The 27,655-nt window shown below is 38.7% G+C and overlaps 1 protein-coding gene and 1 long non-coding RNA gene across 3 annotated transcripts in view; both read right to left on the reverse strand.

Annotated features, from left to right (window-relative positions):
* Window positions 1-15,867, reverse strand: part of Vcl (vinculin) — a 122,071-nt gene extending 106,204 nt beyond the window's left edge. The window contains exon 1 of one of the 2 annotated variants that reach the window (XM_027931159.2): window positions 15,597-15,867. In XM_027931159.2, the coding sequence (XP_027786960.1) occupies window positions 15,597-15,764 (168 nt within the window). In that variant the 5' untranslated portion in view covers window positions 15,765-15,867. The remainder of the gene's footprint in view (window positions 1-15,596) is intronic. The other variant, XM_027931161.2, reaches the window with a different exon arrangement.
* A 2,472-nt stretch (window positions 15,868-18,339) lies between these two features.
* Window positions 18,340-21,328, reverse strand: LOC114089477 (uncharacterized). The gene is made up of 2 exons (XR_003582168.3): window positions 21,239-21,328; window positions 18,340-18,541 (listed from the first exon to the last, which is right to left on the reverse strand). It is a non-coding gene; the product is annotated as an uncharacterized lncRNA (long non-coding RNA).
* Window positions 21,329-27,655: the final 6,327 nt, after the last annotated feature.

Below are 27,655 nucleotides of genomic sequence, written 5' to 3' on the forward strand. Positions count from 1 at the left end.
TGATTTATAGCCTGGCACAGTAGCACACGCCTGGAATCCCAGTGGCTCAGGAGGCTGCTACAGGAAGATTACAAGTTCAAAGACAGCCTCAGCAACTTGGTGAGGCCCTAAGCAACTCAATGAGACCCTGTCTCAAAATAAAACACAAAAAGGGCTGGGGATGTGGCTTAAGTGCCTCCCCACCCCACCCCCCGCAACAACAAAAAACTGATTTATATGGCAAGTAAGTACCTTCATAAGCAGGCACACAACCTACTTTGTTACTAAAGCTCCCATTCCCTAACTGCACATTTTAACCCTTTTATATTTCTATTCACTCTGTATAAAAAGTCTTTCCATTTTCTTTGGCTAGAAAACTTTCTCATGCTTCAAACGCTGCCCCTCTAAGAAAGAATGAATATCCCTTCTTGTCTTCCCACCATATCCTGAAAAGGGGCCTTAAGCCTGATTTGATTATATGTTTCTTCCTAGCATCAGAGACTGGGTACATCGTCCTGGCCCAACCACATCAGAAGCTCATGTTCTTCAGGGACAGAGTCCAGGCCTCAGGCATTAAAAGTACAATGAAACTGCAGCATTATTCACAATAGCCAAAAGGTAGAAGAAACCCAAAAACAGATGCTGGATAAGTAACATGTGGTACACACATATATAATTCAACCTTCAAAACAAAGGACATTTTGATATATGCTACAAAATGGACGAAACTTAAGACATTAGACTAAGTGAAATAAGCCAAGCAGTCAAGGGCAAATACTGTATAATTCCAAAGTGACGTATAATAGTCAAATTCATAGAGACAAAAAGTAATGGTGGTTGTCAGGGCATGGGGAGAAGGAGAAATGCATAGTTTCAGCTGAGAAAAAATGAAAAGATTTCTGGAAATATGTGGTAGTAATGATTGTAGAACAATGCGAAGTACTTGATGCCACAGAACTATATGCTTTACAATGGTAAAATTGCTGGGCATGGTGGTGCACACCTGTAATCCTAGGGATTTGGGAAGCTGAGGCAGGAGAATTGTAAGTTCAAAGCCAACCTCATCAATTTAGTAAGATGCTGTCTCAAAATAAAAAGGGCTGTGGATGTAGCTCAATGGTGGAATGCCACTGGACTCAATCCCCAGTAGCACACATACACACAAAAAATTAAACTAGTGCATGCCTATAATCCCAGATATCTGGGAAGCTGAGGCAGAAGAAATGTCTGAGTCCAGGAGTTCAAGGCCAACCTTGGTAATGTATCAAGAACCCATATACAAAAGAAAATTAGATGGTTGGGCTGGGAATTATAGCTCAGTGGCTGAGTATTTGCCCAGCATGCCTGAGACTCCGGGTTCCATCCTCAGCAGAGAAAAAAAATCAGATAGTTGTCCTTAATAATGGGAAACTGGCAATCAAAGGTTCAGGAATCTAAAACTGTGAGTGATATTTTCCCCACAGTTGGTAGAACTGTGTATTCCACAACATATGGAATTCTACTGAAAGCTTTCATTGGCACTTTGCCTTGTTGAGTAGAAGTTAGAATCTATGCTTAGACATTAAAAAAAGAAAAAAAAAACTCTGCCTTTTCATTAGATTAACATTTAAAATATGACTTTAAAATCATGGGAAAGAATATTAGTGATAATATCTAACACTGAGCTCTTAACTATGTGACAGAAATAGTTCTAAACATTTTAATGAACTCATTCAATACAATAACATTATGAGTCATGTACTATCTTTAGTTCAGTTTTACTATTTTACAGAGGAGGACCATAAGAATTAGGGATTAAATAATTTTTCCAATGGCATCTTTCTCAAAGGTGTCAATGGTGAGATTTGAATGTAAGGAGTTAAACTCTTAATTGTTAAACTCTAATACTTCCCCAAATTCTTGTTATGTTTCTATACTGATTTACCTGATCTGTCTAAAAAGTATGACTTTTGATATGTGCTAACTCATAATAGATGCATTTTGCCAAAGGGGGTTATTCTGTTCATTTGCAAAGGATCAAAACTAACAGTAAATTTCAAATCCACTTTTTGTTTTTATCTTCTTACATATCCCCCATAATCTTGTGTTGAGCTGAGCAGGATCATCTTCATATGCACCTGAGGGCTGTGCCTAGAATTTATTCAACATGAGTTGGATGGTCTTATTGCATGCAATGATTTACACTTACTTTCCTAATTGGCAGTTAAATTTCTTCAAAATTCACTGATAGCAATGATATATACTGTATTTCTCCAGAAAATGTTTCTTTGTTTTGGGGGTTTGTGTGTGTGTGTTGGGAATCAAACCCAGGGCCTCAAGCTGGGCAAGTGTTCTACCACTGGGCTACATCCCCACTTTACTTACTTATTTATTTATTTATTTATTTATTTATTTATTTATTTGGATACCAGGGATTGAACCCAGAGGTGCTTTACCACTGAGCTAAATCCCCAGTCCATTTTATTTTTTTATTCTAAAACAGCCTCACTAAGTTGCTGAGACTGTCCTCAAACTTGCAATCCTCCTGACTTAGCCTCCCAAATTGCTGGGATTACAGGTATGACGTGCTACCACATCTGATTTATTTTTTATTTTGACATAGGGTCTTGCTAAATTGCCCAGATTAGCCTCAAACTTGGAATCCTCCTTAGCCTCACAATAGCTGAGATTACAGTATGGCTTATCCTCCCATTTTTCACTTAACAAATATTACTCAAGACCCTACTATGAGCCAGGCACCATGATGGGTGCTAAAAATTCAGAGGCAAACAGCAGAGCTCTTGTAGGGAGAAAGATGTTAAACAAGTAAAAATCACATAATTAATTATAATTGTAATAAGTATAATAAGGAAAAATATAGAAAGCATATGATATAGAAGGGCCTGATCTAGATTAGAGGCAGCCCAAGAATGCACCCCTGAAAAATAGACATTCAATACAGAATTGAAGGATTGGTAGAAATCATCCAAAGACGTATAGGCAGAAGGAACAGCCCACATAAAAAGTCCACAAGAAGCACTGTGCTTTGGAAGAAATAAAAATTCAATGAGCCGGGGGTATCATAGACAGAGAGTAGATGAGCCCAGTACTTAAAAGATCTTTTCCTAACTATGGGGCCCACCAACTGTTCACTCCTTTCCATTTGCTGCTGGCCCACTGTGTATTTGTCACTTCACATTTTCTCCATGATTCCAAAGAATAAAAACCACTGTATTCATAGTACTAACACATAACCCTTTGAGAGGAATAACTTAAATCCAACAATTTCATTAGTGGAGAATAAGTAGGAAAATCCTTTATAAATTTATAAATATATATAAATTTATACACACACACACACACACACACACCAGGGATTTAACCCAAGGGAGCTTAACCACTGAGCCACATCCCCAGCCCTTTTTTTTTCTTTTTTTTTTTTTTTATTGGTTGTTCAAAACATTACAAAGCTCTTGAAATGTATTTCATACATTTGATTCAAGTGGGTTATGAACTCCCATTTTTACCCCGTATACAGATTGCAGAATCACATCGGTTACACATCCACGTTTTTACATATTGTCATACTAGTGACTGTTGTATTCTGCTACCTTTCCTATCCTCTACTATCCCAACCCTTTTTATTTTTTATTTTGAGACAGGATCTCACTAGGTCGCCTACAGCCTTACTAAATTACTGAGGCTGACCTTGAACCTGCGATCTTCCTACCTCAGCCTCCCAAACCACTGGGATTACAGGCATGTGCAACCACTCTCAGCCCTTTATAAAATTTTAATCTCATCTGTATTTTAAGCAAATTGAAGCTAGAAATCATATCTTATAAAGTCTAGAATCATTCATGACACTGAACAATATACATAGCTAGAGTCCAATAAATAATTTTACTATTTGGGATGAAGAATAGTAGGACAAGAAATTTAAGTGTTGCTGATATATTTTTCTATGTAAAGTTTCATGTATCTTCATCTATTTTTAACTGCATGAATAAAAACATGTTGTTTACCTGATAGATTATAAAAAATGAGCCAGTTCCCCAGAGATGTGGTGAAGATGGAGAGAAAACTGGAAACATTGGGAAATTAGATAATAGAGGTCCCTCAACTTTCAACTTTAAGAACAAATGTGCCATTTCTCTTTCTTCACAGAAAGCTTACTCATGGGAATAACTAAATATTTTTTCAAAAGAAAGAATGACTTTAACTTGGATTTTGGCCCACTGTGGTAAGAATTGCAATGAAATTCAGCCACTTTCCCCTGAAAAGTAATTCAAGTGGAAATTTTATCAGTGGGAAATTCTCTAAGGGCCAAAGACTCCATTTTCTGCAACTTAACATTATCTGTGAAACATTTTTAGTTCTAAGATTCACCAATTCTCTCATCTAGCATACACCTACACTCCACCCACACTCACACCAATCAATGAGCTGACTACTAATAGAAATGATAGAATTGGAAGGCACAGTGGCGTTCGTGGCGTTCGCCTGTAATCCCAGTGGCTTGGGAGGCTGAGGCAGGAGGATCGCAAGTTCAAAGCTAATCTTAGCAAAAGTGAGGCACTAACTCTGTGAGACTCTATCTCTAAATAAAATACAAAATAGGGCTAGGGATGTGGCTCAGTGGTTGAGTACCTCTGAGTTCAATCCCAGGTACACGCCCCCCTCCCAAAAAAAAGAAACCAACAATCTAAAGGGAGACACTCTAGGAGCCTGGGGAGGAAGGGAAAAGAAACATTGCACGTAAATCAATCATCCAAGGACTGATGATCCAGCATACAAGTACACAAAATCTACAAAGTTTTTACCAAGGAAAAAAAACAACAAACCCCCAATTTCCTGTTTAATTATAAAAGTCACCTTTTACTCAATACTCTATCATACTATACCTCTACACATAGTGTCAACAAAAATGCAACAAATTTAACAAATTTAACCAATGGTTACTTGATCCTGTGTCTTAATAAAATTCTATTTCAACAATGAAAAATTAATTTTTTTAAAAAAATTTAACTTTATTATTTATTTATTTATTATTTGTATTTGGTGCTGAGGATCAAACCCAGGAGCCTTGCACGTGCGAGGAGAGCGCTCTACCACTGAACCACAATCCCAGCCCCTGAAAAATTAATTTTAACAAGAAAAAAATGTTATTTTTCAAAGACTATATCTAAAGACTAAGCATGATAAAAAACTTGTTACTAATAGTATACTACAAATGAACAAAATTCCCATATATATTAATCTAAACCTTGCTTAACCACTGAGCCACATTCCCAACCCTTTTTATCTTTTATTTTAAGACAGGGTCTTGTTAAGTTGCTGAGGCTGGCTTTGAACTTGTGATTCTCCTGCCTCTGCCTCTCAAGCCACTGGGATTACAGGCATTAATAAATCTTTTTGTAACTTCTTTTTATTTTTATTTTTTGAAGTTGTAGATGGACAGCATGCCTTTTTAAATTTTTTATTAATTTATTCATTTTAATTAGGTATTATGTGACAGCAGAATGCATTTTGATTCATTGTACACAACTTCAACACAACTTTTCATTTCTCTGGTTGTACACGATGTAGTGTTGCACTATGTGTGCAGTCATACATGTACCTAGGGTAATGATGTCCATCTCATTCCACCATCTTTCCTGCCCCCATGCACCCTCCTCAACCCTCCCTCCCCTTTGCCCAATCAAAGTTCCTCCATTTTTCCCATGCCACTCCCCTGTTATGGATTAAGCATCCATTTATCAGAGAGAACATTCGGCCTTTGGTTTTTTGGAATTGGCTTAATTCGCTTAGCATGATATTCTCCAACTCCATCCATTTACCTGCAAATGCAATAATGTTATTATCTTTTAATGCTGAGTAATATTCCATTGTGTATATATGCCACAGTTTCTTTATCCATTCATCTATTGAAGGGCATCTAGGTTGCTTCCACAGTTTAGCTATTGTGAATTGAGCTGCTATAAACATTGATGTGGCTGTGCTAATGTAGCATGCTGATGTTAAGTCCTTTAGGTATAGACTGAGGAGTGGGATAGCTGGGTCAAATGGTGGTTCCATTCCAGGTTTTCTAAGAAATCTCCATACTGCTTTTCAGAGTGGTTGCACCAATTTGCAGTCTCACCAGCAATGTATCAGTGTGCCTTTCCCCCCAACATCCTCGCTAATACCTATTGTTTGTATTCCTGATAGCTGCCATTCTGACTGGTGTGAGGTGAAATCTTAAGAGTAGTTTTGATTTGCATTTCTCTAATTACTAGAGATGTTGGAGATTTTTTCATATATTTGTTGATCGAATGTTTTATCTTCTTCTGAGAAGTCTGACTCTTCAGCTCCTTAGCCCATTTATTGACTGGGTTATTTGTCTTTTTCGTGTTAAGTTTTTTGAGTTCTTTATATATCCTGGATATTGGCACCAAAATAGACATGTAGACCAATGGTACAGAACAGAAGACACAGAGACAAACCCACATAAATACAGTTATCCCATTCTAGACAAAGGCACCAAAAACATACATTGGAGAAAAGATAACCTCTTCAACAAATGGAGAACTGAAAATCCATATGTAGCAAAATGAAAATAAGCCCCTATCTCTCACCATGCACAAAACTTAACTCAAAGTGGATCAAGGACCTAGGAATTAGTCCAGAGACTCTGCACCTAATAAAAGAAAAAGTAGGCCCAAATCTTTATCACATCAAATTAGGCCCCAACTTCCTTAACAAAATTCCTTAAGCACAAGAAATAAAATCAAGAATTAATAAGTGGAATGAACTCAAACTAAAAAGCTGCTTCTCAGCAAAAGAAACAATCAATGAGGTGAACAGAGAGCCTACATTTTGGGAGCAAATTTTTGCCACACACACGTCAGAGCACTAATCTCCAGGATATATAAAGAACTCAAAAAACTTAACACCAGAAAAAAAAAAAAAAAAAAAAAAACCCACTCAATAAATGGGCTACACAGCTGAACAGCATGCCTTTATTTTATTTCTTTATTTATCTTAATGTGGTGCTAAGGATCAAACCCAGTGCCTCACACATGCTAGGCAATCTACCACTAAGCTATAGTCCTAGCCCCTTTTTGTAACTTCTTGAGAAGGAAAAGGCAAGAGGCATCTTTCTTTCCATATGGATTCCCAAATGGAAACCAAGTTAGTATTAAAAATGATTGAAAAAATAAAGAATCAGCCAGTAGATAATTCAAAATTCATCTTATCTGAATTAATGTGGTCCAAGAGATTCAAACACATTGCAGAAATTCTCTAAGTCCATTGTACAAGGAATAGAAACACAAGTTAAAGCCTCCAACAGGAAGTCCTTCCTCTAATGTATCAACATCTTCCTTGGTATCCCAGGCTTAGACTTTCCTCCTAAAAGCTCACTCTGAAGAATTTATGCTCTATAGTACTAAAGGTTGCTGAAGCTTAAAAAAAAAAAAAAATGCTAAGGCAGAAGTTTGTGGTCTTTTTAGTCCCATTCATAGAGGATGGTTTAAAGTCAGACCTGCCTGAAAGCTAGATGACCTGACTGAATCTGAGCACAGACCATTATTCTAGAAAATCTCTAGATAGAAACAAGCTGAGAGAGATGGTATACACCTGTAATCCCAGTTACATGGGAGGCTGAAGCAGGAGGAATTGCAAGTTTGAGGCCAGCCTTGGAAACTCAGTGAGACCCTATCTCAAAAATAAAAAATAAAACAAGGACTAGGGATGTAGCTCAGTGGGTTCAATCTTCAGTACACATGTGCACAAAAAGAAACCAGCTAATCTCTGATAGTTGTTCATTAAAGTATTGCTGCTTCTTTTAAGATTTCCCTAACACTGGTTTATTATGTAAAAAATACATGCCACTTTCAAGACCATGGCATAAGGTTTAATAAAAAGGCTGGGTCCAAATCAGCCAAAAAGCAAAAATCCAGCAGAACAACTTTATGATATCTTTGTCTCTTGCCATATGGCTCAAGGAAATAATGAGGAATTTATGACTCATAGTATGAGGCTGCATAACCAGCAGGTTCCAAATAATATATCAACACCTGGTCTAAATCATTAAATTTTAAAAAGGCACTCCCAGAGACAGAATGCAAAATCCAAATGCCACTTCCAAAGAGGAGGCAATATAGCTGCATGTTATGAATTTAGTAAGTGGCCTGCATAGTTGAAATGACTCTGAAACAGAGAAACCAAAACCCAAAATAACCTGAACACTTTTGTTATCTCAAACAATGGGCAGTTAGCTATTCATTCCTCTCTCTTAGTATATATTCTACTTTTTCAGTCAAAACCTTATAAATTTGATGGGTCTCTCCAAATCTGGCTTTGAAATTTGGGGATGGGAAATATTGGTTGCACAGTAATTCCTAGTATTGTATACATAAAAACAAATGCTATTCATATGTTCATTTAAGTTTAAAATTTATATTGCACATCTATGACCAGAATAGATCTGGTCTCTATCACCAAGGAACCAATAACCTACAGGAGAAGACAAACACTGAACAGCATAATGAGTGTCACACTGGAGCACACACATGCTCTACTGGAGTACAGGCTGTGGGTAATGAGAATATTCTCATCTACCCCTTTCCTGGGCAGCACTGAAAGACTAGAAGGTTGCCAGAAGACTTCTAAAATGATAACCCTCAGTTCTGATATAAAAAGAAGTAAACATTTTATAATGATATAAGTGATTAGTAATTAAATAATTATGCTAAATTATCAAAATATTTGTTTTTAAACAAATATATAATAAATATTAAAACCCAAATGAGTCCTGACTCCAAATAGTTTCCCTAATGCTCTCCTTACTCTATGACTATAACTGGGGCATCAAATCTAAGATACTGTTGTTGATTCCTATTTTGCCCATTTAAAATTATACCAATGAAGTCAGGGATAGTGGTGCACACCTGTACTCCCAGCAGCTTGGGAAGCTGAGGCAGGAGGAACATGAGTTCAAAACCAGCCTTAGCAACCTAGTGAGGCCCAAAGAAACTCAGTAAGACCCTGCCTCTAAATAAAATATTAAAAAGGGGATGGGGATGTGGTTTAGTGGTTAAATACCCCTGGGTTCAAGCCCCAGTACCAATAAATAAATAAATAAATTTTTAAAGTTATATGAATATTTAAAAAACAACTTTAGAAAAGACTAAGTTTCCATTGTATGGATATAAACAAACAAAATTGGAGCTCTATTAAAATTATATACATAGTTGTAGAAAACGACACAATTTTCAGGATGGCAATATAGCTCAGTGGTGGAGTACTCACCTATCATGCACAAGGCCCTGGGTTCAATCCCTGGTACAGCAAAAGAGAAAGAAAGGAACATACACAATTTCCAAAAATCTTTTGTTCTCTTACAAGAGTAAATATTAAATTGTTTTGGAATATAATGTCTATGTATTCCTTTCTCGCTTTTTTTTTGAAAGGTATGATACTCAGGCCCTTGGACAAATTAGGTAAGCACTCTATTCCATTAACTACATCTCCAGTTCTTCTATTTTATTTTATTTTTGAGACAGGTCCCCCTAAATCACCCAAGCTGGGCTGGAACCTGCAATCCCTCCTGTCTCAGCCTCCCAAGTGGCTGGGATAAGCATGCACCATTGCACCCAGCATATGGATTCTTATTTCTAAAAAAAAAAAAAGGAAGAAAAGAAAAAAAAAACTTTGAAATTGAGTGAGGCTATGATGAAACAGAAGTCTACCTTCATATCATTCTCATGTAGACCCTTCAAGCAGGCAAGACAGTTGTCAGGGCCAGGACAAATGGAAACTCTATGACTAATAACATTCTTGTTGCTTCTGATTTTAGGTGGAAAACCTCAACCGAAAGAATTTTGCTCCAAGTGGATACAGAATGGTGGAGTAAAAAAAGCAGAGGACCTGGAATAAGAGTCAGAGCTTGAGTCTAGGCTGACCAGCTATGGGCAGACTACTTTATTTCTCTGAACTACAGTTCCCTCATCTATAAAATGGTGAGCACACAATATCTACCCACAAGATTGCAATGGGATTGTCAATAAGAAGATATTTCATGAGTTCTAAAGCATTAAACAAATGCTTTATTAATTTTTGCTTAATATAGTAAGTATATGTACATTTTAAAAGTTAGGAAATACAGAAAAATATTAATAAGAAAAAAATTACCCACAGGCCTATCACTCAAAGATTATTACTTATTTTAACTGAAATAAGTTTGACCTCCAACCAAAAAAAAAAATTAAATAATTTCAGATGTTAATATTGATAATTAAAAGTGACATAATTAATTGCTGATCTCTTTTTAAGAGCAGAACATGTGGCCCATGCCCATAATCCCAGCTAATTGGGAGGCTAAAGCCAGCCTGGGCAACTGAGCAAGAACTGTCTCAAAAAATAAAAAGCGATGGGTATATAGCTCAATGATCCAGCACTTGCCTAGCATGTACAAAGCCTAGGCTTCCAAGATTGGTGGGTTGGGGAGAAATCACACAGCCTTTCCCATCTATCAGTTTAAAGCAAAAACAATGTTACTATTTGTACCAAAACTAGTCCCAATAGCATATGATATATGGGTAAAACCCATAAAAGTCAAGGCCACAAAAACTCCCAAAATAAATATTTCATGAGCCCAAGGAATAGTTACAACCCATGCCCTCAGATGCAATGAGGAAAGCAAAGTATCTGAAGCCCCATTAATAAAACTGACTTGACTATAATCTGCACATGAAAGACTGACAGTTTTCTATAGGTCACTTTAATGGGAAAGAAAAAAAATTATAAAGCATGGTATAAGATGGGCAGTCTAAGACTTACTTTCTCACACTGCTTACTGAATCCCACCCTTCTTAGAACTTCTCTCCTCTACTTTGTTTTTTTACACTTCCCTTTCCTACCTCACTCTTGCTTTAGTATTGCATTGAACTTGTTGTGTTTAGAAGGGTCTTATTCAATACAATGAACATTAATGCAACAATAAAAAGGAATGAAGTTTTCATACATGCTATACCACATTAAACCTTGTTGAACCTTGAAAACATTAGGTTACATGAAAGAAATCAAACACAAAGGCAACATGTTATATAACTTATATGAAATGTCCAAAACAGGCAGATCCACAGAGATAGAAGGAAGATTGGTGGTTACTACGGACAAGGGAGGTGAAAGTGTTGGGGAGATATTGAGTAATGGCTAAGGAATGTGGGGTTTCTTTTTGAGTGGCCAAAAATGTTCTAAAATTAGATTGCAAATTCACAATAAGGGGGACAGGGAAGAACAGAGGTATTTTGGACTAGACAGAGGGGAGTGAAGGGAGAGGAGGGGGCATGAGGGTAGGAATAACAGTGGAATGAATTATTACCCTATGTGCATATATGATTACATAACCTGGGTAACTCTACATCATGTATAACCAGACAAATAAGAAATTATACTCTATTTATATATGATGTGTCAAAACGCATTCTACTGTAATAACAAATTAGAATTTTAAATATATAAAAAAAGAAAAGAAAATTAGATTGCAGTGATGATTGCACAACATTAAATATACCAAAAACCACTGAATTGTATTGTATACTTTAATTAGGCTAATTATATGGTATGTGAATTTTATTTCAATAAAACTGGTCCAAAAATGGTCTCATTCAGGATTCTGAGTAGGAAAACAAAGACATGAAAATAAATATTCCCATTTTACCCTGCACAAGTATGAAGTAAAAGTGATGACTTAGTTGTAATATATAGATGTATATAGATGAGATGATAGAAGATTTTTTTTAATATTTATTTTTTTAGTTGTAGTTGGACACAATGCCTTTATTTAATTTGTTTATTTTTATGTGGTACTGAGGATCCAACCCAGGGCCTCACACATGCTAGCGCTCACCTAGCATGCATGAGGCCCTGGGTTCGATCCTCAACACCACATAAAAAATAAAATAAAAGTATTGTGTCCAACTACAACTAAAAAATAAATGTTTAAAAAAAAAGCAGTTATTTTAATGATGTTCCAATTCAAAACCTGCTCCTCAGATTCTTGAAAATCCTGCACCTTTGCCTGGATAGAGTTTCTTCCACTTGTGAGGCCTTCTTTTTTAAATGTTCAAGTCCCATGTGCCTTATATGCCCAGCTCAAATATTATATTCTCTACAAAGCCTCCCTGCCCTCTGCCACCAAAAGGAAAAAAAAAAAAAAAAGTCATCTCATCTTTCTCTGAACTTCCAAAGTACTTTAATTCCTCAGTGCCACTTGGAACTTTTCAATCTAGTATCACACTTATTCTGCCCAGTACCATACTTACTGCTTTTGACATTCAAAGGGGTCTCAATAAATACCTCCTTTAGAGGTAGGGCATATAGCTTAGTGGTAGAGCATTAGTCTAGCCATGCCTGAAGCCCTGGGTTTGATTCTCAGCACCAAATAAATAAATACCTATTTCAACAATCAAAAATTTCATCTTCATCTAGTAAATTTTAATTTTGGAAGTATCTAAATTTCATTTAGACCAAGAATCATAAATAAAGTAGTGGGCTCAGGAATGCTTATTTCAGTCAAAATGTATATTTTATTGACCAAAATAAGATTAATTTAGCATACAGATGTAAATATCTGAAAGAAATTCCCAAAGAGGAATATCAGAATAAGGATAGAACCTCCCAAGTAACTCCTAAGAAACACTCACTCAGATTATATAAATTCCAGAATATTTACTCAAAAATCGGTTTTGTTATTTTTATTATACCGTATGGTTCTTTCAAACTCAAGGTTCTATTATCAAGTTCTATTATTTCTTCTTCTAATATATTTCTACTTAATTCCTTTTTCATTTTCCTTGCAACATCCAAGGTTCAAACCTTCATTTTTTTCATGATCAAACAATTTTTAAAGGCTTCTAATTTATCTCCCTCCCCATAGTTCCTTTTCCTTCAGCAATATTTATTGAGCTATCTGTGTGCCAATGTTGAGAAAAGGACCTGGGAAGCATATAAAAAAAAAATATTAACTAAGGCCAATTCTCTATACACAATCTACTTGGGAACTTGAAGCATGTAGAGGATTCATATATTTAAGAGCCATAATTGGCACTGTGATTTTTAAAACAATAGGTAGGTCCTATGGACTCCCCAGAACAACCCATACAGTATTCTGCACACACCATTCTCATCCTCCCCCTCCCACTCTCTTTGTTCATTTTGTTGGATAAGGCCTTCTGTTAAACTGACCATATGTCATGCACTGACTTCATCTCCAATTTCTCTCCAATTTGCCTCCTGAGCTGCAATCAAGACAGTCTACTTACTGAAATCTGGAAGCAACTTACTCACAAGTATGTTTGTTCATGATTATTTATCAGCACAATTCTTTCTACTTTCTCTCTGCCTATACACCAATCTCAAATTGCTTCTTTTGTATGTGTGGGAAGTATGTAACTTAATATAATTTTTTTTCATCTTGTGACGAAGCTTATTTCTTTGCATTCTCAGTGCTTATTTACAATCCTTCCCAACCAAAGGTTGTATATCACAATCATCTATGGAACTTCTAAAAAAGACAAAGCCCTTGACCCTCCCCCTGAAGAATTCTTCAGCAAGTCTGGGATGGAAACTGAACATCTTTACATCTAAAAAGCCCCAGTGGTGATTCTCATGCACACTCTAAGCTGAGAACCACTGATTTATTACAATGCTCTTTATACTACAGGCATTAATGCTTATTAATTCATGGCATGGAAGCTCATAAATAACTTTTCTCTAAATAGCCTAACCAGATATCAACCCCTTGACTACACTAACTCTGTTCCAAGTGCAACATGTGGTTTTAAGATTTCATTTCCTGAAGTACTACATGGAAGGACACTATTACCTTGTCTCTTTACATTGTTTCCCATTTGTTGAAAAATGGAGGTCTGGAATGCAGCCATGTTAGACAACACTACATAAGAATGCACTCTGGAGCCTTAGATTAAAATTAGTTACAAAGAGAACAATGTAGAACTAGACATTTTGAATAAATACAGTATTCTTCTTTAAAAGATTCTTACTAAATTTTTTTGAATTTGTTTTTTAGTTGTAGATGGACACAATACCTTCATTTTATTTATTTATATGTGGTGCTGAGGTTAGAACTCAGGACTTCACACATGCGAGGCCACCTCTCTAGCGGGGAGCCACAACCCCCCCTACCCCCGCCTTAATAAATCTTTATAGACAAAAGATCAGAATTTTGGTCTATGATATGTCCCTGTCTTCCTAGCTACCAGTCTTCTGAACTGCTGGAGGCAGTCCAAGGCCACTGAAGATGGAGGAAAACTTTCAGCTGCTAAAATGCCTTTAAGTGCAGTAAAGTAGCTAATCAGATAACCCAAGCCCCACCCAGACACAGTTACCTCCCAACCTTCCGACTACCCTGACACACGCTATTTACCAGCTCAGTGAGGGAGCAGTAAAAACTTTTTCCAGAGTTGTTCCTCACAGACGGGAGCAGTCTGAGTCACCCAACCAGTGTGGGGCACAAAGTGTGACATTAGTCAGGGGAGTGTTAAGATACTGGGCTCAGGACCTTTTGTCCCATTTCAGAAGCGAACTTCATCTCCTCCAGAAATCACCTCTGTTATTAATCACCTGTTATTAGACTCTATAGGTTACAGGGGTCTGCTGAGCCACTAGCCTCGAGAAAAGTGTGGACCTGGGAAGGGATGCCCCAGCCTTCTCCTGGGTAGGGGCCCGCGGATGCCGGATTCCACAGGCCTCACCCAGCAGCTCCATCTTGCTTCCTGGCAGAAGGAGGGGCCGAGGAGGAGGGCCCAAGAGTCTGGAAAGGCCCCATCGGGAGGAAGCCGTTTGACAGCAGGTAAAGCCAGGTGGACATCTCCACAGGCGGGAACAAAATAAAAGGCCGTCAGCAACCTCGTCCGGGTGAGGAAGAGGCGAAATGGGCTCCTGGTCGTGAATTACTGCATAAAGGTGTTAGAATGCCTGAGGTGTGAGAAGTACAATGCCCCGGGGTGAAGGAGGCCACCGCAGGAAGACGAAGGGTCAGTTTAGACGAGTGGAAAACAGGATCAGATACAGGGAGCCCTGTTGAGGGGTGGGTGACTGAAGCAAGTCTCAGAGCGGCGGAAAAATTCGTTAGAAAGGAGAGCAGTGTGGCTCAAATATGAATCCCTGGAAGGAAAGGCAGGGAATCAGTAAGAGAACCCGCCCCCCCACCACCACCCACAAGCCAGATTGGGGAGGCCTAAAAAGGAACTGGGAGCAAGGTAGTCAACGTGCGGACCGCCTGTACAAGGGAAGTGGCCACCAGATAGACTCACAACTATCATTTACTATTGACATATGCCACTCTAGGCACTTTACAAATAATACCTCGTTGAATCTTACCATACCCGCAAGACAAGCTTTACTGTGACTGCCCCCATTTTATGGATGAGGAAACTGAGGCCCCGGAGGCTCAGGAGCTTGCTCAAGGTCACAGAGTGGGGAAATCAGCATTAGAACCCACGGTATCTGGCATAAGAGTCCACGCGCAAAGCCACAGGCAGCCCACCCGAGAAACGAAGCCGCGAAGAGGACCAGGACTCCAGGGACATCTCCCGCACCGACTCCCGTCCCTGGCCCAGCAAGCTCACCCGGACGAGGTTGCTGACGGCCGCTTGCACGGCGGCCACGGGCGCGGTGAGGTCAGGGATGGCTTTGCCGTCCACCTCGCCCTCCTCGTGCATAATCACCAGGTGCGAGATCTGCTGCGCCACCGGCTCCAGAATGCTCTCAATCGTGCGTGTATGAAACACCGGCATCGTGGCGGCTTGCGGGGCGGCTAACCGCGGGCCACAGGGAACTGGGATCAGAGGGGCCGGGAGCCGGCGGAGAGACTGAGTAGGAGCAGCGACTAGAGTCCGGGCTTCCCTTGGCGTAACCAGCCTCACGGGCGCCCCGCCCCCTCACGTCGCCGCACCCAATGGCTGAGCAGCTCGGGCCCAGGCCATTAGTCCTATTGGCCCCTCTTCAAGATACTCCACCCTCACCACCGCGCCGCCAAACTCCCGCCCCGCCCCCATTCCCAAGGGAGGGGCCTGGAATGGGGCTGCGCTTCAGGGACTGCGACCGGATTCCCGAGCCCTAACGCGGGGCGCTCCTTATAAGGGCATGGTGGGAGCGGAGCGTGCGGCTGGAGTCTGATGGTCCCGCCCTCCGGGGACGCCTCCCGCCTCGGATCTGCAGAGCTCCGCCCCTCTGCAGAATCACCTCAGCGGGGCGGGGTCTTCTCACCTCGGGCGGCGCTAGAGTCTGATTAAACTCGGGGCCGTAGGTCTCCCCGCCCCCTCCTCAACTTTTAACCAGAGACCGTCAGAATATCCTCCATTCCCTCTCAGTAATACACAGAAACGTAAAAGATTCAAACAACAGGAAATGCACCGAGAAACGTGAGTGTCCCGTTGATTTATACACACTCCACCCACTGGCCTCGAGATATTCCCAGTTAACAATTTGGTGTGTAACCTTCGACACCTTTGTGCATTTACGCGCGTGTTTGTATTTTCTAAGTACACGAGATTAAACGTTTTCCTAGAACGAGCTATTTTTCCCGCCTTAATTAAAATTCCCGGGTTATCTTTTACAGTTATTAGAAGTCTACCTCATTCTTTTGAAGGACTGCATTCCGTTGTATAAAATAAAACGATTTATGTAACAAATTTCCTAGTGATGGACTCAGGTTCTAGTTTTCACCGTTAAAAAACAAACCTGAGACCAGGAGTGGTGGCACGCACCTATGGTCCCAGCACATGTGAGGCCGAGGTGAGAGAACCACTTGAAAAATGATCTGCTTGGACGTCATTGTGCTTTGCCTCTGTATTGTTCACCTTTGTACTTATTGAGGACAGATGTCTTCAAAGTAAAGGGAAAATACAAAAGAGTGTACATTTTACTTGTTGATAGGTAAGAACACATTACCCAATCCCCTCACAGCCTGTTTTGTTTACGACATCTTTTGTGTGTCTTCCTAACCTCAAATTCTCCTTTGCCCAAGCTTCCCCATTCTGAGGGGAAACGCTTTCATAAAAACCTCCACATAAAAGAGGTTCAAATCAAATGAAAATAGCTTCTCAAGGGACCACATTTCACAAGAGGCTGAAGTATACCTTGTCCTACCCAATTTTTAAAGCTATTTTTGTCTAGTAGTATAATGCCCTCTGTTTCTAATGTGCTTATTGTCAAATCCTGAACAGTTTCTTTTTGGGGGTGGGTATTTACTGGACGTAGAATCCTGGGGTGCTTTACCACAGAGCTACATCTCCAGCGGCAACCCCTCCCCCCCCCTTTTTTTTTTTAGTTTTGAGACAGGGTCCTATTAAGTTGCTTCTGACCTCACTAAGTTGCTGATGCTGACCTTAAACTTGGAATCCTCTTAAGTCAGCCTCCCTAGTGGCTGGAACTACAGGTATGTCCACCACACCTGGCCTAAACTCTTCCTTCTTATATGTTTTTTTTTTGAGGGAAGGTGGGGACTACACTGGGAATTGAATTTAGAGTCTTGGGCATCCTAAGAAAGCACTTTACTACTAAGCTATATTCCCAGCCATTTTTGTTTTAATTTGAGACAGGGTCTGGCTAAATTGCCCAGGCTGACCTTGAATTTACAATCCTTCTGCCTCAGCCTCCCAAGTGGCTGAGATTACAGGTGTGCACCACCACACCCTTCTGATATCTTCACATTGTTATTACTGTTTCCCAATCTTTATAGTCAGTGAACTTCTGTATCAATTTTAAGATAATAATTATTTGGTACATTCAAAGTGGGCATAATTCCTTACTTAAATTCAGATGTATGCAGCATTTATCATTTTATTCCCCCATTTTATAGATGAGAAAAAAGTTTTGGAATTTGTCTTGCATTACACATAGGGACAGCTACTAAATTTGTGGGGCCCATTACAAAATGAAAATGTGGGATACTGCAATGTGAAAGCTTTTTCCTTCCTTTGTTGGTTTCTCAACTTATACTTCTATTTTTTATGTGCTATTTAATGTTGCACTCCCCGGGCAAGGGAAACCTTTGGGATAAATAGAGACCCTCACAGGAACTTGGGCCTATGCAGCCCACTGGGTCCCAGGATCTTCCTCTTGCTAACTGATGGACTGATTCTCTTCCCCAGTTAGGGGAAAGGAAGCCAAACCAGGCATCTCCCTTTCCCATAGGCCTGCATCTCCAATTATAGCAGAAAGGCTGGTATTACAGCCTTTCCTGAGACTGAATAACTTTCTCCCACTGAGTCAGCCATCGGAATGCTCTTGCATTGTAGCTCCAATTGAGAATGGCTACCTTAGTATCTCATCTCTAGACACTGTAGGGAGCACACATTGAACCCTGACCAAGGTGGAGCAGGAAACTGTAATCACTGGGCAAGAGTAGGGAGAGGGAGGCTGGGCAGGGTCAGATGGACAGACGATTGGGAGAAGGTATCTGAAATCCCATCCAAAGCAGGTGACAGAAAGTAGGTCCTTGCATAAACTGAGGCTTCAAGTCCCAGGGCATGCTCCATTGTCCCATTAGACTTTCTTCCTATAATGCAAACTGAAAGATAAAATTAATTAGAATTAGGACAGCAACCACAATGTGTGAAGTCCTTCTGAGTGAAGAGCCCTTCCATCAACACTGATTGCATGCCCATGAGCCAGGCTATGCTGGTAACCTAGGTCTGATAATGACTGACTTTAAATAAACAGCTCCTTTTGAACTTCCTTTCCCTATGGAAATTCTTATGAAAACTAATAAAACTTTTTAGTCTCTACCATAGCTAGCAAAGCTATTTTATCTGCCCATTGTTTTGTATTGCTAATAGTAATATCTTGGTGATAGAACTATGTGTGATTGTTTTCCTGTAATTTCCACTCTGTTCCCACTTCGTTAGTTGTATGGTTATGAGCTTTTTAGCATGTTCTTCCATCTGATGTATTTCCTAAAAATTGTCAACAAGATTCAGTACTAGTACTAGTCTTTTAACTGTATCATCCTTGACTCCAATCTTGTAATCCAGGCTGCTCATTACTGGCCATATTAACCTACCAAAGATACCATTCTTCACAATCCTCCATCCATATCCTTGTGCTCTTCTCCATCTATATCCATTTCTATTCCTCTCTTTCCCCCACATTCACACACACTCTAAAATCTTTCTTGATACCTGTTAACATATGTTAATGTAAATGCCCTCCACAATCTGGGCCCAGACCAACCTTATTACATTCTGCTTCACAGCCCAGATCCACAGATAGGTGAGTTAAACAACATAATGTGCACAAACTCAGAGTCAGCCAGTATTCAAACTGTAATCCCAGCTTTATAATTAGATTGAGATTTAAATCTGGCAAGTAGCTTTTCTTCACTCTACTAAAATTTCTTTCTTTGTAAAAGTAGGATAATACCACCTTTTTTTGTTTTGTTTTGTTTTTGTTTTCTTTGTTTGTTTAGTGGTGCTGGAGATTGAACCCAAGGCCTTGCACATACTAGGCAAACATTAGACAACTGAGCTCTACCCACCCCAGTCCATAATAGAGATGATCTTAAGGATCAGTGAATGAATTTATGTAAAGCACTCAGGAGACCTTCAGTAAAAGGAGCCATTGTTGTTATTGACACAATCACAAATGACATATTCACAGTCTCCAAAAGCCCCTGGTGAAGTTTCACTTTTGAGTTTTTGTCCTTTCCTACCCAGACAGCTTTCTAAGTTTATAGAAGTTTTACCCATTGTGGTCAGTAAAAATTCTAAGATGTCCTTGAAGATTTCTGAGCCCTGGTGTATACACTGTGAATATAATACATTTTACTACTGTGATTAGTAGCACATTTGGCCTTAAAATAGGAAAATTACCCAGATAGGCTTGACCTAATCACATGAGCCTTTTATTATTATTATTATTAAAGTGGTGCTAAGGATCAAACCCAGTGCCTTACATGTGCTAGGCAAGTGCTCTACCACTGAGCTACAAGTCCAGTCCCTCACGTGAGCCTTTTAAAACAGAGTTCTCTCTAGCTGGTTACAGAGAGTATGCACTGTTCAAATTCCTAGCTTGAGAAGATCACCCAAAGATTGTGTAGTGCTCAAATTCCAAGCAGGAGGAGATCATGATGGGCCTGAGGATAAGAAAGAGTCAATAGGGCAATGGAACTAAATCTGCCCTCAAAGGAAGAATAATGTTTGGTTAGGCAGGCAAGAGGGCAGACATTCCAGAATGAGCAAGCCTGGAGATGGCTGCATGTTCCAGTTCGATGGAATAAACTGGCCAGACTGAAGTGAATGTTCATGCAACTCAAAGATAAAGATGAAAAAGTAAATTTCCACAAGATTAAAACCTATGGTGGGGGGGCTTAGGTAGTGGCTCAGTGGTAGAGCATTCGCCTAGCACGTTCAAGGCCGTGGGTTCGATCCTCAGCACCACATTAAAAAATAAATAAACAAAACATGTGCCAAAAAAAAAAAAAAAAAACTATAGTGGTTAAGGACTATGTGGCATTTACTCTTGTTGTGACTAGCTAAACATTACTTTTGGCCATATAATTAGTTTGAAGACTAGTAGTAATAAGGAACATTTTAAATACATAAAAATTTAGCATTCTGTTATAAATAATTATGGAAGGATTTTTTTAAAAAAATTTTTTTGTAGTTGAAGATGGACAGAATGCCTTTATTTTATTTGTTCATTTTCATGTGGTATTAAGGATTCCATCCAGTGCCTCACACATACTATGAAAGTGCTCTGCCACTGAGGTACAGCACCAGCCCACGGAAGGATTTTTGATGGTGGCAATTATATTACACACTATTCTATGGTATGGAAACTTCTGATTCTTTGAGGTCCATAGGAATTCTGAGGTAGTTGGAAAAAAGTACAGCTCTCTTTGAATAGAGACTGGGAAATTGAGACATAGTAACTGTCAGTTGTGAGTACAATTTGTGGAAATCTAAGTCAAGAATAGAGCAGAATATAAAACCTGAGTCTTCTGTATTTAATTGGGATGCTCATTTTATCTCCAGGTTTTTGTGCATTCCTCCTGATTAACTTTTGGACTTCTGTGTATCAGTTATGTATCTAAGGATTTACTAAGCTATACTGAGTATAGCTCAGTATAGATAGCTCTTCCCAATATACTCCAATTCAGTTTGTGCCCACGTGAGTGAACTTACAACTTACACATAGAAAAACACACACATACAACTTACACACACACACACACAAACACACATACACACTGCATTCCCCAGCTTACCTCAAATGTATCTTTTCTCTCTAGACCACCTCACCAGCCCTTTCCCCACACATCCCCACATGAGAACCACATAGTGGCTTAGTTAGTGACTCTTCCTTCCCTTCTGCAAATGCTGACACGTACACCACACCCCACTTCCACCCCCACCCCAAACCACAACCACTTCCCCCATCACTTAACACACTGTCATTCTTTTCTTTTCTTGACCAATTTTTAAAAATTCAATGTGGATTGATGGCATTTTCAATTTTGCATATTTTCCAATTTTCACATTTTTTAATTGCGCTTCATTCTTCGATATTGTGTGAGAAAACTACAAAGAAGGATATTAAATTATGAAAAATTCCAGTTGTTAAAGATAACTATTATTAACATTTTAATATATTCTTTTAGCCTTACTCTATTCATATATATTTTTATGTGTGTGTTTGATTTTTTCTCATACAAAATTTTTACTGAGATCATTTATATACCATAAAACTCACCCCTTTTATAAATGTTCAATTTTTATTCCTGCTATTTTTGCCTTACCATTATTATATTAAGAACATATATCCTTGGGCTAGGGTTATAGATCAGTGGTGGAGTACTTGCCTCACACAGGTGAGCACCGGGTTCAATCCTTAGTACCACATAAAAATAAATAAATAAAGGTATTATGTCCACCTACAACTAAAAATATTTTTTTAAAAAGCATATGTCTTTGACATTGAGTATTCTTCAAAAATTTGATTTTTCTTTCCAGATATGGTAGTGTATGCCTGCAGTCCCTATAACTCAGGAGGCTGAGACAGCAGAATCACAAGTTTGAAGCCAGCCTCAGCAACTTAGCAAAACCCAGTCTCAAAATGAAACATTAAAAAGGGCTGAGAGCATATCTCAGTGATAAAGTGTTGGGGGGTTCAATCCCCAGTACCAAAATATATGTATATTTATAACATTCAAACTGTACAAGACCATAATTTATTTGACTTATCTCCCTATTATTTGACATTTAGGTGTATCTAATCTTTTATTAGTGTAAGTAATTCTTTAAAATGTCTTTGAGATTTAATACAAGTGCAATGGCACACACCTGTAATTCCAGCAACTGGGGAGGCTGAGGTAGGAGAATCATAAATTTAAGGCCAGCCTCAGCAATTTAGCCAGACCCTCAACAACTTAGAGAGACCATATCTCAGAATAAAAAATAAGAAGGGACTGTTGAAGCAGCTGGAGTTAATCCTCAGTACATGCGCACGCGCAAACACACGTGTGTGTGTGTGTATGTATGTGTATGTGTATAGATACATATGTACACACACATATATAAATTCAAATATATATTCAATGCCTATAAGTATAAAAACTCAAAAAAATTCAAAGATATCTTTGATATAGGCATCAAATTGTTGTTTTAAAACATTTATTATTATGAGAACTGAAAACACCATTGGTTACCTACCCAGTATTCATTTTCTTCTTTACCCTATTCAGTAGTGTATAGAGTTGTATTAGTTATCTGTTGCTACATATATATCACTCCAAAATAATAATCCTTTATAGCTTTCAAGTTTTCTGTAGCTCAAGAATTTGGAAGTGACTTAGCTAGTATGTTCCAACTTAGAGTCTCTCATGAGGTTGTAGTGAGATGGTATCTACAGCTAGAGACATCTCCAGTGGTTTTTTACTCACATGTCTAATACCTGGACAGGGATGAGTTGAAAAGCTGGGAGTCTTGAACAGATGGAGCCTTTCAAGAATCTCTATTTCTTTCTTTCTTTTTGGTCCTAGGGATGCTTTTTGAACCCAGGGGTGCTTAACCTCTGAGCAACATCGCCAGCCCTTTTATACATTTTATTTAGAGACAGGGCCTTACTAAGTTGCTTAGGGCTTCCCTAAGTTGCTGAGGCTGGCTTTGAACTCTCAATACTCCTGCCTCAGCCTCCTGAGCCACTAGAATTATAGGCATGCGCCACTGTACCTGGTTTAAGAATCTTTATTTCTATGTGGTCCTCTACATGGTGTCCCAAGCATGGTAGCTTCTTGGTAGCTGGATTTTATATGGGGCTCAGAATTCTGAAGGCACGTCTTCCAAGAAATCAAGAGCTAGGCAGAAGCTGCTTTACCTTTTTCTATCAAAGACTTGCAAGTCACAGATCACTTCTGCCTAGTTGTACATAGATTTAACTGAGATTCTGAGGAGGAAACATAGACCCCACTCCTTGATGGAGAAGTATCAATGTCATATCATAAAGAGAATATTTGGAAAACACAATCTGCCACAGGAGGCAAATATGCTAGACAAGGTAGGCCCCTACCAAACCCTAAGGAATAATTTGTCTAACTAGTTTTCCACCCCAAATTTATATCTCCTTCCTCCTATCAGAACCTGGTTAAATAACTAAACTACCCAGTCTCCCTTGCAAGTATGGTAGCCAAGTGACAAATTCTGCCCAAAGAACTAAGCTAAAGCTGGGCATAGTGGTGCACTTGTATTTTTAAAAGCACTCCCTTAACTGATTTTAACATGTAGTCAGCAACTCAGCAACTCAGGAGGCTGAGGCAGGAGGATTGCAAGTTCAGAGCCAACCTCAGCAACTTAGCAAAGCCCTGAGCAACTCAGCAAAACCCTGTCTCTCAGTAAAATATTTTTTAAAAAGGGCTGGGGATGTGGCCCCTGAGCTCAATCCTTGGTTAAAAAAAAAAAAAAAAAACTAAGCTAAGCAATCAAAGAAAACTTTTACTTTCCTAATTTCCTGATATAAGTGCTTGTCCCTTTCTGACACATAGGAATATAGCTTTCGAGGTGGTCCTAGAAAAGCCAAACAATAATGTTTGTTCACCAAGTCATAGTGATTGGTTCAGGAATGACCAGTTTGATTCAGTGCAAGAAAGAGTGACTCCCTAATATGGAAGTTACCAAAGTCATGCTTTCTTTTCCCACATATGTGACAATAGGGAGTATCCACAGTCACTTAGATTTCATGATGGAATGCCTAGAGCTCTGTGAAACACCATAAGGAGCTTCAACTGGAAGGCAATACTATGGAGAGAGAAAGGGACCAGGAGACAGACAGAGGCCAGACTGATCTTATAGTTTTTCAGTTTCTGAATATATTAGAGTTCTCAAGAGAAACAGAACCAATGAGTGATATGTGTGTGTGTGTGTATGCCAACTGATGTCCATATCTATGTATGTATGTATGTGTATATATATATATTGAAATCCATATTTATATATTTATAGACACTATATATAGATGTGTCTATATATAAATATATATTTATAACTCTATATAGATAGATATAGATATCCAATAGGTATATAGAGAGATAAATACATAAACAAAGAGTGACCTTCTAAGAAAAGGAAAGACTCAGGGATGGGGATATAACTCAGTGGTAGATGCTTGCCTAACATGTGTAAGGCTCTGGATTTGATCCCCAGTACTACAAAAAGGAAAAGAAAAGAAAAAAAAATAGAAAGACTTATGACTGAAAAATCTAGCCTCCCTTTTCTCAGTTAGGTTAGCCAGTTTTCTTAAATTGAGTTCCTGTCACTCTCTATTGAAGGAGCCTAGATTACTACACATCACTAACATTTGCACATCAACCATAACCTTCAATACTAAGAGTAATATAAAATTTCAGGTATTGTTGCAAGAGAACAGGAAAAACATTTAAGAGTATAGAATCTTCCAGACATCTAAATCAATAGTTCTAAAATCTGACTGCACGTTAAAATCAGTTAAGGGAGTGCTTTTAAAATACAAATATCTAGGCACTTCTCAGGATGATCTGATTCAGAAAGTCTATGGTAGGGCCAAAGAATTTGTATTAATTAGTAAGTTTCCTTGGTGATTCTTTTTTAATAAATATTTATTTTTTAGTTGTAGTTGTACACAATATGCTGAGCCATAATCCCAGCCCCTCCTTGTTGATTCTAATGCAGTTAATTCAAGAATTGGCTTTCAGTAAACACTAACCCAGCAGGTTGCCAATTCCATCCATAAGAACAGTTTTTGCTACAGTGTGAATTTCTGGGTCTCTATAGAGAAAACTTGCTTGGCTGAAATAGGAATGCCAGTACTTTCAGAAATTCACTCAAAAGAAATACATAAATAATTAAATTTAGCAAAACAGTCCCATAAGGCCCACCACCCATTTACCTCTTGTCCCATTTCAGCCTACATTATTCAGGAGATCCTAGATAATCATCTTTAACTTTATTCTTGTCCACAGCTTTGCCAACTAAATTGTTAATTGTCTGGGTCACATGATGTGACTCTACATAGCATCTGGTAACTCAGCATTTTGCCAACTGCGATAGACTTCATTCAAATGTGCTAATAGCTACTGGTGAGAACATCAAATTGAACCCCACTACGCTGAGAACCAAAGAAAAATACAGGAAACCCAGTCACAACTTTTTAACTAATTGATTACTGTCAGGCTTTAGCTGATCAATTTTGTGGTTGGGTGGATTTTTTTTTCTTTTGTTACCAGAGATTGAACTCAGGGGCACTCGACCACTGAGCCACATCCCCAGCCCTATTTTGTATTTTATTTAGAGACAGGGACTCACTGAGTTGCTTAGCACCTCACTTTTGCTGAGGCTGGCTTTGAACTCATGATCCTCCTGCCTTAGCCTCCCAACCTGCAGAAATTACAGGCTCGTCCATTGCACCAGGTGGTTGGGTGGATTATGAAAGAAAATCTTCAAGACGTCTCCTTCAGAAATATTTGGAAATGGGGTTCCTAAATATGGATCTTTTTTTAACCTTTATTTTATTCATTTATTTTTATATGGTGCTAAGGATCGAACCCAGAGTCTTGCACGTGCGAGGCGAGCACTCTACCACTGGGCCACAACCCCAGCCCCCAAATATGGATCTTATATATAATGATTACAAAGATTTTTTGTGTGTGTGCTCTGTCAGTCAAATGTATTCTTTTTCCATTAGAAGTATCTCTCTCTCAGTTCTAGGTATCTGTAGTTTGTTGATAACTGAAATGACTTTTTTTCCAGGAACTTATTTCTTATTTAAAGAAAAGCTATTTTATTGTTATCATAAGATAAAGCCTCTTATTAATTATAAATAAGGTTTACTTTTGGTAGAATCTCTTGAGTTTTCTTATTATGCAATTACATCATTTGAAAAAAATAAGACTTATTTGCCTCTTTATTTCCAATATTTATCCCCATGTGTTGTTTTCTTATTGCAGTAGCTACATTCTTCAGTATGTCCAATATACTAATGATAATAATCTCCTTTTATAATGATGATTTTAGTAATGTTGCCATTTTATACTTTTTTAAATATTTTTTATTTTGTGTATCTTTATGTAGTGCTGAGGATTGAACCCAGTGCCTCACATGTGCGAGACAAGCGTTCTGCCACTGAGCCCCAGCCCCAGCCCTTATTCTTTGTTTTGATAAATAGTAAAGATTATGTTTTAGCCAAAATATATGAGTCACCTAAATTATTAAAGACAGCATACATCCTTTAAGAATGCTTTTAGCTGTGAGTGACAGAAAACCTAACTAAGAATGGGATAAACAAATGGGAATTTGACTTCCAATTTTGTTGAAGAAGGTCAGAAAACAGAGACTAGCTTTACCCTTGTTGTAGTCAGATTTTCATCACTGACAAAATACCTGACAAGAACAACTTAAAGGATGGAAAGCTTATTTTGGCTCACAGTTTCAGAAGTTTAGTCCATGGTCCATTGCTCTGAGCCCAAGGTAAGGCAGAACATTATGGTGGAAGGGCATGGTGCGGGAGTGCGACTCCACTCATGGTGGCCAGGAAGGAGGGAGAGATAAGGGGAGAAAGGGAAAGGGAGCACATGCCAGGTTAAGAAGGCACAAGGAAGAGTTGGGGCTGTAGTTCAGTGGCAGAGTGCTTGCCAAGCATGTGTGAGGCCCTGGGTTCGATCCTCAACATCACATTAAAAATAAATAAAGGTATTCTGTCCATTTACAACTGCAAAAAAATAAAAAGAAAAAAAGAAGGCATAGGGAAGATAAATCCCTCTAGGGCATGCCCTCGTGACCCACCTCTTCCAGCCATGCCCCACCTGCCTACAGTTAACACCCAATTAGTCCATTTAAAACCATGATTAATTAATTAGGTTATAGCTCTCACAGTCCAATAATTTCACCTCTGAATATTCTTCCATTAGCATAGTAGCTATTGAAGAGACACCTCAGATTCAAACCATAACAACTCTCTTGCCTAAAATTTTAAAAAACCAGGATCTGGGGTGATAGAGTGTTTGTCTTTGATTCCATCACCAACAATGAAAAAACAACAACAATAATAATAATTATAATAAAACAAGCAAATATATGAAACAGTTATGTTCAAACATTGGACCACAGTAGCAGTTCATAGCAGTAGCACTTGACAGTGATCCCTAAAAGTGAAATGA

Source organism: Marmota flaviventris, chromosome 4, assembly GCF_047511675.1.
Source record: "Marmota flaviventris isolate mMarFla1 chromosome 4, mMarFla1.hap1, whole genome shotgun sequence".
NCBI classification, from domain to species: domain Eukaryota; kingdom Metazoa; phylum Chordata; class Mammalia; order Rodentia; family Sciuridae; genus Marmota; species Marmota flaviventris.